General features: G+C 37.6%; 1 protein-coding gene across 5 annotated transcripts in view; it reads right to left on the bottom strand.

Annotated features, from left to right (window-relative positions):
• The window catches only part of PRUNE2 (prune homolog 2 with BCH domain), a 154,818-nt gene that overhangs the window by 101,760 nt on the left and 35,974 nt on the right, over nucleotides 1–17,084 (bottom strand). For all 5 annotated transcript variants that reach the window (XR_007505093.1, XM_049795455.1, XM_049795454.1 and 2 more), the window contains exons 5-6: nucleotides 11,299–11,451; nucleotides 8,623–8,717 (exon numbers count right to left, since the gene is read on the bottom strand). Coding sequence is in view for 4 of the 5 variants with exons in the window: in XM_049795455.1 (XP_049651412.1) it covers nucleotides 8,623–8,717; nucleotides 11,299–11,451 (248 nt within the window). In the remaining variant the exon portion in view is untranslated. The remainder of the gene's footprint in view (nucleotides 1–8,622; nucleotides 8,718–11,298; nucleotides 11,452–17,084) is intronic.

Here is a 17,084-nt window from a genome sequence, read left to right as displayed (position 1 = left end):
AACTTTATCTGTCTCCTAGAAAGAGAGAAAGAAAAATTGTATTCTTTGGTAGAATTACAGCTAGTGTTCTTAGCTACTCTAAATTTGAGTACTCAAATAGAGGCTGAAGGTTTTCAATTTGAATAACTGTGTATTTTTTTGATCCCTGTATTAGAAATGAAATATATTAAAATGTATATAAAATTGAATAAACCCTGAATTTTTCAGCAGACAAACCACTTGACTTCAAGTAACCCTGAGAATGTACCCAGTTACACAGAATCAAAAAGAAGATCTTCCCTGTCATCATCTAACCAGAGAGCATAAATGCTGAAAAATCTTACAGAGCTCTTGATCTGACTAATTCAAAATTCCAAAATGTTCCTACATCTTAAAATAACTGATAGGTTCAGAACTAGGCACCTGATATGTAGCAGAAGGTATAAAATTCAATGGTTATGCTAAAAACACAGGCTATTTTAATGTTTACCTGGTGTTAAGCATTCACTCACCTTGCAGTTCAGAAGGCATTTTAGGCACATGCTTTGCCAAATAAATGAACAAAAAGAGTATTTCAAGACACAGCAGACATATTTTGTTGGTTTTCTGCATCAAAATATCACTATTCTAAATAAATATTGCATGATTTTAAGGGGGGGGGGGGGGGGGGGGGGGGATATTTATTTCAAAATGAAAAACACAAAAGCAGTCACCAAGACAGACATTTGCTCAGAAATGTCCTGTATCTCTCTGTCACTTCCTGTGGGCAGAATTGCTGTCTTTTGTAGTAATGCAACACTAACCCTACCAAACCCCAAAGAAGTTCTTTTACATATGGCTGGAATTATATTGTAATTCTGGATCAACAGTTTAATGTTCTAATTAAGTTGTTTCCCACACAATAGCAAAGAAAATAAACCATAAACTAAATAGCAGAAAATAGAATTTAACTTTTCTGCAATATTTATATTGTTGTTATCCCTAACTACTATGAGTTCCTATATTCTCATGCATTATGGCCAGATCTTAAGATATTAAATGTCCAAGTTAGGTTCTACATTGAAATTTTTTAAAAAGTGTATTGTATTTCATAGAAAAAACTCTTTTTATTCTGAACGTTTCTCAAAACAGCACCTCCCGCTGTCAATGTCTATGCCCCATGAGCAGCTGAGCTGAGATGCTACTGACAAGAACTAGGAGAGTACACAAATGATAAATTAGTCAGCTTTGTAGAAGTCAGGAATGCAGTCCAATAATGATACTGTAGATGATAGCATCTTATTTAGCTGAGAGATAGTGTATATTATACAGCTGTATTTCATAAAGAAAATGTCTTAATTTAACACATTTCATAAATGATACAAAAGAAAATACAGTCTATTTTCTTGAACAATGTACTTGTAAACACAAGCACATTCTTATTGTGATGTTAGTCGATTAATATAATGTCTATGCTTATTCCTTTAATAATTTGCATAGTTATTTTACTTTGTTTATTAACTTTTGAACCAAGATTGAACAAAACCAGTACAGGCAAAATCATAAACTATAGCATGGGCTATATTTATAATTTGTGTCACATCTGGTCTAACAGATGAAGTCTATCCAATTTCTTCAAACACCAAAATAAACAGAAATCCTACATACATACCACTGCAGACCTGTTATCACTGTATACCTTGAGCATTCTCAAAGAGATACTGCAAGTACCAAATCTCTGATGCTTCTGGTTTACTATGAGTTATGACAGCAGTATAGAATACAATAATCAAATACACCTTGCAAAAAAGACAGTTGAATAAATAATTATTTAATGATTTAAGCACAGGAATTGGACTGATTGATAAATATAATGGTCTTTGCCAGTTTTACAAGTTTACATTTTTCTTACATCACAAGGGACCATAATGAACACCTTGCCTGACATCTTACATGACTTCATGAAGAAACATCTCACTGCATAGGGGAACTTTAGCTCTATGACCCTCACATCATCTTCTGGAAGGGATCTGGTCTTCATTTTAAAACTATAAACTATCCTGATAATCACTGTAATCAGAGAATTCAGCAGGTCTGCCTCAGCTCTCCTCATCTTGGATTGTACTCCCTACAACTGGGGTACTTCGTCTGACTTGAGGCATCAACAGAACAGCTACCGTCCCCCAGAACACGACAGTCTGACATTTAAACATGAGTACAGTATTTACATTAATGCATGTTTGGCTGCATTACTCAGTCCTATAACGTGATGACTTGACCCTCCTAATACTTCTAAAAAAGCAAATGAAAGTATGTTCAAGCTTTGTGTACTATGTATGTTATACATTTTCCTACAGGCAGATCTCACACACTGGCATTTTAAGACCTTAATTAAGGTTGATTTATTTACAAATGGTATGTTTTCAACTCTCAGAAATGATGTATTTAATGTTTTATTTTTAAACACAATTAAAAAATAATATATAAATATATACATACTGCAAATGTAATACAGATAACAAATTCATTTAAGCCCATTTATGCACATTAGTGACACACCATGTGGCAGAAAGACTAGGACTACAAGAAGACCCCTTGGCGATTTATTTTATATTAAATCCCTAATGGCCTCTTCTCATCTTTGCAAAAATATGCACAAAAGTCCAGACTATGCAGCCATTGAAATGAATGGTTATTTATTTGCTAAACGAGAACCCTATGTTTAATGTTCCTTAGACATAAGGTAGTCTGCAAAAGTCGCATTCCTACAGCTCCATACATCATTTATTTTACATACCCTAACTTCTCACAACAGGCATCAGAAAAATACTTGTAACAGCATTGCTATTGTAAGTTACTGAGAATTTTGTTTCCAATTCCATTACTGGAAGATTAAATGTTAACATATTTACTTGGGGTTTTCTTCTTGTTTTGTTTTTAGCATTAAAAACAAATTCATGGACCAATCTGATGCCATTTAAAATATGTTTATATTTATACTGCAAGAAAAAAGTTCCCAACTAGATAACTATGGTCCAATCATTACAGACAGACAACAAAAGTTCAAACCTTCAAACTTGTTGTAATATCACTTAGCTGTGTGCAATAGTCTTCCTAGCACTTGTTTGACATGCTCCAGCTGAGACAGAGATTCTCGATTGCCTTTACAGATGTATTAAAAGCATCACTTTTCAAAATACGCAATTGTCCAAATTAGTAATATAGTTGCATGCCATACTACTACTACAAAACAGCCTGAAAATTAAGCCACCTCTCTGAGATCAGACTATTTATTCATTAGGAAGCACATCCACTGTGTGCCCACACATTTCTGAATTTTCTGTTACTGTTGCTGGAACAGCCACTGTGAGTTTCTCTGAGACACAGAGCCACAAAGAGGAAAGCTGTTGCAAGAGCCAGAACTTTCCCTTGGTACCATCCTCAACTCATTTGGACTACTAGATTCTACCTAAGGACAGTCAAGCCAGCATGAACTTGCAGGTCACTTTCTTGGGGCAACTACACTAGTGACAGCAGCCCCCACCGAGGCTCTGACATCCATAGGGGTGGCTCCAACCTTACAACAATAAAAGCTTACACACAACCTCAACAACCTGCAAACTGCCTTTATGAACTATTCAGATACCATGGCCAGAAACATGAACAAGAACCTCAGCAGATCAGTCAGCCTTCAGAACACACATATTCCCTTGTCTGTAACAGTCAATAGCAGACAATCGTAGACTATTTGCCTTGTTTTCAACTGACTACCCTGCTTCTCCCTGGAGAAACTTGATTTTCTGTCCTCCTAAGCTACTCTAAGTTCTGCCAGCAATTAGAATAGATTTTCAGGAATCAAAAGATTAAGGATTTAGTCCAACAAACATGTTACTAAGTTACAATATCATGAGCCATTTCAACTAAACTGAACGAACACTCATGAGAACTGGATTGTTCTGGTGCACTAGACTTAAGAAAGCAGAGAATAGAGTTCAATTTACAAAGGCAGTATTCCTTTCTCAGGAAAAAAATGACTTTCACAGAAAGTCACATTGAGAAGATATTTCTCATTTCCAAGACAATTCCAGCAGGGAACAAGCAAAATATACTCTCAGGGTATAACATAATGTAACAGAAATTAACTGTAACGCATGCACTGAATTTTGCTACAGTATCCTATGAGTAATCATTATTATGACTTGGGGAAACTTTCCAGCAAAGGCAATAAAAATAACTGTGATCTGGGCGCTGCCGCTTTTCTTTTGTCACTTTCTTGAAAGATGCTGCTATGCATGTGAAATCCAAGTAGCATACGCTCTGGCAGCCAGTCACTGGAGACACAGGCCTGATTTCAGCTTACAGCTTTAATGCCACCTAAATCCAGGAAGCCCAGATCCAAAGGTAGTTATCTCAAGAAATACAAAGCTGCATAGAGACTCTTATAGAAACCTAAACACATCCACACGAAATGCCTTCCCTGCCTTTATCACTAATGACAACACTGTCTATCCCTTTAATATCTGAAAGACTCACTTTTATCAAGTAACTAAGCACCACGCAGCTGCTCACTCACTGCGCCCCCCCCACCCCCCCCAGTGAGATAAGGAGGAGAATTGGGGAAAAATAAAGTAGTAAAACTCATGGGTTGAGATAAGAACAGTTTAATAGAACAGAAAGGAAGAAACAACAACCATAAAATGACAGTAATAATGATAAAAGGAGTGAAATATACAAAACAAGTGATGCACAATGCAGTTGCTCACCACTCGCCAGCGATGCCCCGTTAGTTTCCCTAGTGGTGATTCACTGCAGCCCCACTCCTCCCAGTTTATATACTGGGCATGACATCACATGGTATGCAATAACCCTTGGGCCAGCTGAAAAATCCTTGACTTAGTCTAAACACCACTTAGCAACAACTAAAAACATCAGTGTGTTATCAACATTCTTCTCATACTGAATCCAAAACGTAACGCTGTACCAGATACCAGTAAGACAACTAAGCCTCCGCCAGCTGAAACCAGGACACGCTTAAAAATCAGTTGACAACTAGTAAGCCAACAGACAATGGATGTAAATCACACACTGTTGACTGAAATCAGTATGTACATACAAATAAAGCACTGAGATCAATCGCACTACTACTTTTGCATTCTTGTCTTTCCGCATGAGAAACTGGAGAGCAGGAGCATAGCTGCATGTGTCCTACATGTCTGAGTACTGCTATGCAACAGTACTAGAACTAATTATGAGTATTAACTTAAAATTGATGACTTATTAGTTACCATCATTTCTCTCCTTATAAAGTACAGAACTTAGAAAACATTCCCACAGATACTAGGAATCTGTAGCAATACTGATAAAAATAGGGTTTACAGCAACATATCTAACACAAGCTTCAATTAATTTAAATACACTGCACATTTATGAAATTAATATCCTCATTTACAGAGGGGAAACTGCGGAAAAAAAAATATTTATTTAGCATAGGAAATCAGCAGTAGAGAAGGGAAAGGAACATAGCTCCAGGTCAAGACTTTGCTGAAAAGAGCATCCACCCTCTCAAGATTAGAGATTTTTTTTTCTGAATCTACTTTCAATAAGGATCCGTAAAACTTGCCATAAAACAAGAAATAAGAAAAGCTTAGAATCATTTGAGCATGTGCTACTGAGGTGTGACATTTGTTAGAATACCAGACTTAAGTGATCTCCGTCTTTACTATTGAGAAACTCTAACTGAAATCAGAGCTTCAGTGTTGGGCTACAACACTTTCACTATTCATGATACATATACAACACAGCAGGGGATGCATGCTTGTGAACAGCTTACTCTACCCAAGTATAATCGCATAATTATCTTTGTTCTTAGCAGTATCACCTACATGGTAGACCCCTGAACCAAAGCAAATAATCAAGCCTACAGAAAGCACTTTAATGAAAGATACTTTTATATACCTGTTGATTAAAAAAAAAAAAAAAAAAAAAAAAAAAAAAGACCTTGTGAGATTCTGAAGAAGCAAACACATTAGGGATTCAACACCTGCAACAAAGCCAAGCCTGTTCTTCATGTTCCCTTAATGTTTAGTCAGGTAACTTCTGTAGAGCACTTTGAGGATGAATAACAAATGAACACTATTATTGCTGAGAAAATTCTGAAGTCATTGAAGTTTATGTATTCTGAGTTCATAACAGAATTCTAAACTGAATAGACAGACAGGTCTGGACAGTTTTGTCTATAATTCCCTTCTATGTATTATGTTTCTGATACTGAGTGAAGTAACAAGCGCAGAATGTTTTTTTACAAGCCATCTGCTTTACCATCATGCAGACCATATCACCCCTGGCTCTAACAAGAGCAAGTAAGAAAGGTCTTGTGCTGGTCAAGGACTGTAAATCAGGGAGTTCAGAAAATGTTTGAACAAAGGGCAGTAATGCAGCAAATGCAAAACTGACCTCCATCCCAACTGTGAAACTAAGAGTCCTTTTAGTATAAAGTGTGACTTTGTAAAACATTGTAACTAGAAAAAAAGCAGCTGCACCCCTGAAAAATTAGCTCTTTCTGAAGCAAACTATTCACAGAAGAACGACAGAGAGCAGAAAGTAAAGCGATACACTTCTAACTTCCAGAAAAACACCATCAAAAATGCTAGTAATAAAATTACTTAACAGATTGGGATTAAAAACCACCTAACATCAGTAAAACACTGATCAGTTTGTTCTTTTTACATGCAAATGAATCTCCTGTTTCTTCCATGATGACCACTAGATACACCCTAACAAAAACAATTAAGAAACATTTATTGCTTGACCACCAGACTTGACACTCCTTGAACAAAGGTTGTCAGCACAAAATGTTACACAATCATTTTAAAAAGTTTGACAATTTGCCTGCTTTTAGGACTACGAAAACCTACTGTTGACAAATTCAATTTCTGAGTTGTGGCCAAAAGGAAGACAAGTTTTAGGTTATGATTTATTTTGAGTATGTAGAGTAGTAAAGATGAGTTCACCTACATTTAGCTGGAGCTTAGATCTGTGGAGTGCAAGGCCTGCATTCTATGTAGTCTATTAAACAAGATTAAAAAGAAAACAAATTAACAAAAAAGTAATGTTAGAGCTAGCTCCTAATTACTAGCCCTATGTGTCCACCATTCACTGGAACTGACAGAATAAGAGAGTAAGATTTAAAACAAAAGAACAGGAAGATTTTATAAATAATTTTTTAAAATCCCATTTCCTCTTTTGGGGATTTATCTTGCAATACTCTTCCCCCACCCCCCTTCCTCCCAACCTTGGCATAATTTTCAGGAGAAAAATTATGGTTCATAAAGCAGTGCAGGTTTGATGGCTGGTAAAGATTGCCTGACACTGAGAAACTAACCAAGAACCTAACAGATTTTGCTTCATTTCTTGGAAGTTTTGCTAGCAAATTTGCTTTGTATATTTTAGTATGCAAATGGAAATATATAGATAATTATTAGCTGGATCAGACCACAAACTTCTTCAACCACAGAAGCACCTTATTTTTTGTAAAATGCATCACAAAAGACTTGTTATCTCATAGGATATACACAGGGAAGAACTAATCAAGTGATTTTTTTAAGTGATTTTTTTTTTAGTACCATTTGAAGTAAACTAAAGTTTTGATTAAAGTAAAATGTAAAAGTAGAAGATGACAACTTCTTCTGCATGTCAAATACTTTTGTATGGGTGACTTTCAGGCAAACATTGAGACTGTAAATTTCAAATATATACTACGTAGAAGTCTCTCTTTGTTGTTGAGATTTTCTTCAGTCTAGTTAGTTTTATTATTAATCAGTATACCAGTATGTAAACTTCCATCAGAAGTAATAGTGCCATGTCATACTTGTTCAATGATCTAAACATTAATATTTTTTAATTATTTTTTTTTTACATATTGGCCAGAAACATTTATATCTAGTTCAGGTCACGGTAAATAATTATTAATATCCATAACACAAATAATCTTGAAATAATGATACAAAACATACTACACAAGAGTTTTCCCTAAGCAATTACAAAATGTTTGGGACTGGTCAAGAAAGAAAACCCAAGCAGCCACTTTCAGGCTGTCTCAGGGATACTCAAAAACACAAATCTGTAGTTTTGATCCAAAAGATCAAAATTCTAGGAACTTCTGCCCCATTGAGGTCTTTTTGTTTCTACCAACATTTTAATTCAGGTGATGTGGCAATGGACACACTTCATTACACAGTATCAAGAAAGGTTTATAGAACGCATAAAAGAATATCCCTTCCTCTCAAAAAGCTGAGAGAGTGTTAGACTGGCTTTATAAATTGTATGCTACACAGTAAAGTGAAAGGTAGGACAAAGTCCTAGTTAGCACCTACCTACTAAAGTATGCCAGAAAGCTCACACCTTCAATTCACCCAAAGGCTGCAATTTGCTGATGCCGTTGTTTTAACACACCATGGCACAGACTAACAGGAAGAAATGATCAGATGCATAATAACGTAAACCAGACTACAAACAGGTACTGCTTCTCTCAGAGTTAATTAAATCACTGAGAATTCTGCTCATGTATAATCTTGATAAAATAACTGGCTCAAAATCTTTGTTAAAGAACTGTCTCTGTATGCAATAGGGCTGCTTACCAACTATGCTGTTTTCGTTTCCTCTTACCTCTAGTGTCATGTACACAGTACTAATTGCTACTTTGATTTCTCCATCTGAAATCTCCTTGAGATCCTTCAGCATAACCTCCTCAATACTTACACCTGTTTGAGAAGAGAAAGGAATTTCAATACATACAAGTGTCTACAGCTGACCAGATGCAGCAACATAAATTAAAAACACAGCTTAGACCTTAATGTTGATCCTTTTGTATTTTAGACCATTCTATGAGAAAATTAAAACCAACATTAATATTTCAATGCTTAATGTTTCTAGAGGGATTTTTTTAAGCAAGGAAGAGATTTAAGGCCAGGGGCTGGGGGGAAGCAAAGGATGAAGAATTAAGTCTCCTGCAATGAAGTGTGTGAACACTCACATTTTTTAAGCTAACTGAATTCCAGTTGATGATAAATGTATAGATAGACCATTCCTATGGTCTAATACAAAATCACTAATATGAACCACTTCTGGAATGAGCAATATATTGAAAAACACATGTGGAATATTATGGTATTTATAAAATACTCAGAAGCAAAGCACTTAAGATATTCTGTAAACACAAAGTCATTCAACCTTTCTGACCTTCCTCACAAACTGATACCAACGCCAATGGGTTTTATTATATACATCAGACAGTGAATGAACCAACTAGGTATTTATGTACCAGAGAAACAGAAGTCCATATTATCATCAGAAGCAACAGTGTAGAATTGGAATTGCTTCACACTGCAATCAGACATGTTGATATGTTTAAGTATAATGTATTGAAAATCCGTGTGACTAAGTTTCTCTAATGGGAGATGTCTGTCTAAAATGCTGTAAAGATTCTCAAATATGTACCATGTATAGGAACATGGCCATATCACACAATCAAATTCCAGACATGATAGCCAAATGTCTATATAAAAAAGCAGCAAGCCACTTACTTCAGTGCAGGGTGGCAATTAAAATCTCTACAGACTTTTAAAGCTTAGCAGTGTAACATCCAAACTGTGTTTGCATGACTGATTTTTAAGAGGGAGCCAAATACCAACTTAAGCCAGAGAAATGAATCCTGTCATTACTGTTCCTGTATAGAGTCCAGCTACTGCATTCAATTTAATGACAAGATGAACTGGCTAATGGTCACATATTTATTATATTTATGCATCTTTCCTTTTAAAAATATTTATAGGTAATCGGTAGACTTTCTGGTGGGCTGCAGCCCACTGTGCCTCAAATAACAAATGAATTCACGAAATCAGGCCAATAAATTATTATTTCTGCATGAAACTGAGAACTTTTTTGCTGAATTGTCCTAATATGGTCTGAAATAACAGGTATATAAGGTAAAATATTCACCAGAGGTTAGTGTTTTCAAAGGGCTCTAGAAACTCAACAGCAGCACCTTACTAATACAAATGCCACATGAATATATGCAGTGTTAAGTATGTACCTTGTAATACACAGCAAACAGCAGCTACGAGACAAAAAAAAAAAAAAGAGTGTATGATGTTGCCCTCCTCATATGGGCACATAAAAATTATTGATAGCCAATGCCATACAGATTGAATCCATTGTATCCACTTGTCCAAATTTTGCATAGGATATCAGGGTAAACTTCATGGGTGAAGTCTATGACAAACATTACTCAACCATCTTCCCAGGCAACTCGCAGAACTAAGAACTGAGCTCCATAAAAGCCACTTTCACTGGGTCTCTCCAATCCAGGCTGCATTCAGTTAATTTCTGAACTACGATTCTTTGACTAATGTCTGGAGGAACTTCAGGGAACTATGTGGAGATACATAGACATGAACTAATTTAGCTTGCAACCTCACTGAAAGAGCAAGCAAAGGAAGCAGCACCTCAAATTCTGTTCTTAACCACCAGCTAGGAGAGCCATCTCAGGCTGACTGTCTGAATTCAGATGAGAGGATTCTGCGGATGGGCAGAGAACGATAAAAAAAAGACTGAGTCTGCGTGGACTCTGTGCATACACGATATATCTAACAAAGAAATACCTCAGTAATTCAGTGCTCAGTCTTTGGTAACAACTTGGTAGCCAATGCCGTTTAACAAAGAGTCAAAAATGCGAGAGTTGTTGTAACAATTTTCTTCAGGCTTCCAGAGCATCCCTCCAAAAGCCTGCTACCAAATTTTGGGTTCAAACATTGTCACTTTTGAGGACTGAAAAAATGACATTGTATTCAGCTATTTCTAGCAGAAGAAAATGAAAGAACTGCAATTTTCCCACTGCTTCCTTAATCTTAGTCTGAAGTCAAATTTACTTGTACACAGACCTCAATAAATCTGGGAAGGGTCAGAAGATAAAACCCACTCCCACACCATGTGGGCAACTGCAGCATAATTTCTGCATATTGATTATGCCCCTATACTTCATCAACACAAATTCTCGACTAGCATACACTTGTAAAAGCAATACATGAAATAAATCCATGTTTACTTTATCTGTAAAAGCAATACAAGTTTATTTAAAAATTTAGTAGTTCCTCAACAGAAGTCTCAATTGCATGATTCAGAACGTAAGCTGCTTAACTTAAAATTAAATATAATACGTGTAACTGTCAATGAAGATAGCATGCTGCAACTTATTTTCACCACACACAACGAGCCAACATATTCTGATACAGTTACATAACTAAATTTATAAAAGGTCTGAAAAATGGAAGCAAGTTGCGCTACCTTGTGGGTTAAACTGAGTCTCCTGGAGAACAGAGATAATTTCCTCTCTTGGGGGAAGATCTGGAAACTTTTCCTCTAGGATTGACAGGACTTTCTCCTGCTGCTCTGTAATTCTGTCAGCCTCCAAAGACAAGCACTTGAAGAGAATGCTTCCTGAAACATTGAAACACAAAAATCAATGCCTCCTGCGAACAGCGAAGAGGTACTACAGAAACAAGAATGTTTACTGTACCGCCATCCAAGCCCTTTCCTTCTTGGAGGCTGTTTCCACCGACAAGTTCACTGAATTAGATATTGAATGCTTTTCACACAGAAACATCCTCCTAACACAAAGGCAGTTTCTAAAATCTGAGCTGGGTGGCTTGTCAGTGCCTATGCTACAGCTAACCGGCCGGTCCCAGTGCTGCCACGGTGCGCAGCATGCTTCTATATGTCTAACACAGCTCTACGGCACGGCCACGAGCGAGCAGTGGCACACCAGGGCTTGTTCCTCTCTCTAAGCATTAGACCAAGCGTCAGTATGCTTGGAAACAGTAAATCCACACCGGCAACCTTCCTTCTACAGATGTGTCAATGAACCGCTACAATGGACCTAAGGAAGAAGTTCTTTACGTTGGGGGTGGTGAGACACTGGAACAGGTTCCCCAGAGAAGCTGTGGATGCCCCATCCCTGGAGTGTTGAAGGTCAGGCTGGACAGGGCATCAAGCAACCTGACCTAGTGAAAGGTGTCCTTGCATGTGGCAGGGGGGTTGGACAAGAGGATCTTAAAGTCATTGGTCGTTTTGGTCTAACTGACTCCAGTCAATTCCCCATCAATGAACATACCAAAAAAACACAGCATATTCAGCGACACAAAATGATGCATTCCATTTTGAAATTTAAGAGAAACATAATCCAATAAATAACTTCACCATAATTGGTATGGTCTTACAGTACAGAGGTGAGTTTGATGTCTTTTCAGACAACTAGGTGCTGCATATATTCCATCCTGGATGGAACATTCCTGGTGGTTCAACGTCTTAAGTCACCCTTTCATTCCCTGGAGACTGGGATCCCATTTATTAATATACCCAAAGAAAGCCTTGGCTTCCAATGATTCACACTAAATTAAGGATAATACTATACTTCAGCATTGAAATTATTTATTACTGTACTGTGCACAGGGATTTCAAACAATTGTATGGTTGCATTGTGTCATGCCAGGTCAACGAGCAAATCAGTACAATAGTATATTGTAAGCCAAAATGTTTAGGCTGTAGCACAGAGCCAAGAGAGAAAAAGAAAAACTGGGACACAGCCATTCTCAATCTCACTAGACTGACTAGGACCCAAACACCTAGTATGTATTCATTTTTCTCCTACACCGCCGTCACATAAAATAACAAAAAGCCTTTCTTCGACATTCGTGAAGCATTGGCAACACAAAACAATTTTGCTGTGCTAAGTACACACCTCTTTATTAGACAAATCCTATGTGGATTAAATAATAAGTAATGCTTAACAAACCAAAAGCTGTTCCCCGTCCAATATTAATTTCTGGAAATTCACATATGTGAAATTCCATTCTGTGTTTCTGTTACAGATACTGTCACTGCCAATATTATTTTAATTCTCAGCATCCTTTTCTTTATGTCAGTCTTACCATCACTTTAAGACAATGCTCCTACCCTACCTGATATCACAAATATTAAGAAATACAGACTGCGTGCAAATCATGTCTACTGACCCAGACTGACATTTGTAAATTTAGGTACACAAAACATGGCTCTACAGCAAGCAGATTTCAGATGTCTACAGGTAAATAACTGACATATAAAGCACCCAAGATATCTCTCTGTATATATATATTAGCAAGGCCTATTTTTCAATCCCTTTTATGTGAAGCAAGTTTCTCAATCAGTAGCCTCCAGGATAATTTACCTAACAATATCCTTTCGTAGTTCCCACCTCTAACCAGGTAACAGTGCCTGCGCTACATATTCTTGTCCATACCTTGGGAAGGGCAGCGACCAGAATGAGGTAGATGGCCCACGGCGCACTCTTAGTCAGAGTGTGCCGAGTCTGAGCTGCACCTGGATAAATGGCAGCTCAGGGACCAGGTTCCATGAAATTATTTTAGCAATAACAATCTTCTGCTTTTTCAGCACCCTTTTCTTCTTCCTCCAGGAACAGAGAAGTTGCTCATCCACACACAGAGGAAATGGAGACTCCAGCAGAAAGTACTGGACCCATAAGGCATGCTCACATTCAACACACAATTACGTATGGGAGGGAGGCTGTAGCACATCCCGTACAGCCTCCCAGCAGCACTAGGACGTGCATCTGCATAGGTCCTCAGACACACAAAGTTTGACACATTCACCACAGCTGTGTGTGCTTTGGCAGGGAAAGTATTTGGGGAAGACAAAGAAGGGAAGATCTTAACAAAAACATACTGGAAAATGCAGTAAAACGAGAGGTGTGAGTTCTATATCCAACCAAGCTCATCAATTTTGAAGGCAACGTGGCATGAGCTTCGTTGTCTGCCTAATTATATGGAAATAACTACTACGTAGTGGCTTTGGTGTCAGGTCAGCAACTTCTGATTCATTTTAGCTCCATATACCACAAATCATTTCAGCCTAATTACAGGATTGATTGTGAATTTAGCAATAACTATACCACAGTTTTTATCTAGTCAGTCCTGGATTTCAACTAACTGTAAGACAAATGCAGAAATATGTCCTTCCTAAAACATAATAAAAGCTCAACCATACAGAAACAGTCAAATGAAGATAGTTTCTGAGTCTCAGAATTCAAGGAAAAGTATTTTTTCCTGTTTCCCACAGACACAATTCCCATACTATTACAATAAAATGAAATAGATTATTTAATTAACCTTTTTTTCTATGTCAATACTTCAAACAGGTAATGTTCCCATCCAGTGCAGGCAGTTTCTACTGTAAAGTTCAGGGCTGGGCCACCAAATTAAACTGACTAGCTCCAGGCTTTATGTCACCCAGCCTATCTAGAGCCAAGCAAAAGGGTACTGGGAGGCAAGACAGCAAAGGAGTTGAATGAAGAAGAGGAAGAGTCTTGTATTTCTCCAACTGCAGGAAATAGGAGAACTGGCAGCAGAAAGCTGTGGTTACACCAAGACAAGTTCTAGCAGCCAGGTCAGTATCTGGCTGTGATTTTAACAAGTGCCTAAACCACAGCAGCTACGCAGCACCAAAAATCGTAAGTGTCTGTTTGCTAAAGTAATACATGGATTTCTTTCATACCAATGCAGTTCCACTATAGTGTTGCAGCAGCATTGCTCATGCCAATAAAACTACCTTAATTCCCCTTAAACACATGGATTGGTGGAAGGAAACTTTTACATTTTTTATCTATTCCCCAATGAAAAGCGATGGAAAGGACATACTGTGGCAGCCTACCGTGCATTTCTACAGGTACTAGTGTGCATTTGTCTCCTGCTTTTACATGTGTGAGAAATTCTCAGTTTCTTCAGTGGTGAGGCCATCTTGGATTTGATCTTACCCTTGGCAAGACACAGACATCACTGCAAAGTTGTACTATCAGAGTATGTTTAGACATGCACTGTACTGCAGCATCTACCTGGAAGCCTTTGCCTTTCACTGTTCAGTTCATCTCAGGGTCAATCGGTTTGCATGTTTTGATCAGAGGTGACATCTTCAAAGAGCAAAGCAAACTCAGAAATTTTGGGATTTATCACTTAATACAAGAATGAAATGCAGTCAGCATGAAATAATGCCTCATCATAGGCAGACATCTTAGAAAGGTTTTTAAAAGGCTATTTTTCCCGCTTGTCACAGCAATACTGTAGTGCTTGCAATTGCTAACTTTTCTGCTAGGATGAAAGCAAGAAAATGATCCTTCTCAAATTAATAGGGTGTCAGCAAGCCCCAAGATCAATATTTATTCTTCCTTCATTCTTTAATACTAGTCTCATCAGCAGGAAAGAAAGGCACATATGTCTTCTCTCCCAAGCATCCTAAGCATCCCTGTGAGGGTTAAGGCTCCAAGTAGTTTAGAAAAACAGTTCACTCAAGGTACTTTTGCTTGGCCAAAGGTCAGTACTCCTTTTAGTCATGCGCTGTCTTGTAAGTACCTGCTATAAAAGAGATACATGAGCTCAGAAATCTGCAGATTTTACTGAGTGCTGGTGCAACTCCCCCAGGGTTTCTGAAAGCATAATGGAGGCTGCTCTGTCTGCTGACAAGCACAGAAAAAAGAAATATATAATAGGTAATACAAGATTCAATATTATTTCTTGTGTACATCACACTACATTACAGATACTTTTTTCCGAAGGAGAGGTCACTAGAAAATAGGCTAGGACTCTTAAAAAAAATGTGCATTTTATTCTTTTCTGCAAAGCAGTTTGGAAGTGGAGCACTAGTTTTGCCAAAAGCAATTGCTGTGCATTAATATTAAACATGATCTAATGAAGGCAGAAGTCGTTTTGGGAAAACATTAAGAACAGCACAAGCATCTCCTGAATTACAAGTTTATGGCTGGGAGAAACAGTACAATGAAAACATAGGCATTTTTCCTGTTGAGGTTTTGTTCCGTGACCTGGAAAAATAAAGGACAGGGAAAAGGGGAAAACCAACAGTCCCTCACGGAAAGCATACTTCAACACTCTCTCCACCCCCAAAAAACCCCGCGCACCAAAACTGTAAAATGGACCCAAGCAAGCAGTCTTCACTGTAATTAAGAGGAAAGCCACAAAGCTGGAATAAAATGTAATTTTGGGGGGGGAAGGGCAGGGGGTAAGCATTGCCTCCATGAAAACTGTTTCCGTACATAAAACCAAAAGTACCAGTCCAAATAAGTGCAGCATTTGGTGCAGTTCAAAATGCTTCTTTCTTTCTGGCGTACGTATTAAGTATGCACCAATTAGGGAACACGTGAATCATCTGATCAATGTACAAGACAGAACAAAACAAAACAAACAGACAAAAAAAATTGGCATCATTCCTGAAGTCCTTAAAAGGGCATTTCTTAACATTTATCTGGGTGGCTCGAATAACAAACTAATCTCTACTGAAAGTCAGACTGCCCCAAAAGGGCATGAAAAGACCTCAACTATGCAGCTCATAACCAGCAAAAGCAGATTCATATGAAAAAAAAAAATTGCTGATGTTCTTGCTGTAAATCTGTCTCTATTTACATGTTGCAGTGTGCACCTTGTGGCATCCTTCAAGGCCTTATACAAATAAACATAAGGAGGCATTTTTGAGAGTGCACTGACCCAAGGTACCTGACAGTGAGTGCCTGGAATCACATCCTTGCCAGCTGGCTGCAACAGAAAATGTAATGATTCAGCAGTTTAATGGTTCTAGAGTTTGGCAACAGTCCCCTTGTAAACATCTCTGGGGAAATAAAATAATACAGGCCTAAGAGTCTGGCAGGTTCTGTAATTGTTTGCTTCTGGCACAAATCCAGGGACAGCGCAAGCTCTAACTTAGGGCAAAAATGGCTGTACAACACTGACTCACCAAGCAGGCTCTATTCAAAGCCCAAGGGTAGAATTAACTTATAGCATGTCTGACAGGGAGACAAAGATACCAGGAAAGCATTCAGCTGAAAAAAAAGTCCTTAAATATTAAACTGCCTAAATCAATAATGCTCAGTTTCACAGGAAAAGTCTTTTCTCTTGACTTTGTTTTTTAAACACAGAGAAGCAGGTGAAGTTTGTCAGAATTGAAATATGGCAGGTTATAAACATCTGCCTTTGTTATTGAAATAAAAAAAAATTGCTAACAGACTGTGAGAA

The sequence above is a fragment of the Accipiter gentilis genome, chromosome Z, assembly GCF_929443795.1.
Source record: "Accipiter gentilis chromosome Z, bAccGen1.1, whole genome shotgun sequence".
Classification (NCBI taxonomy): Eukaryota; Metazoa; Chordata; class Aves; order Accipitriformes; family Accipitridae; genus Astur; species Astur gentilis.
The sequence above is the reverse complement of the archived record's forward strand: the minus strand, read 5'-3'. Positions and strand labels throughout refer to the sequence as shown.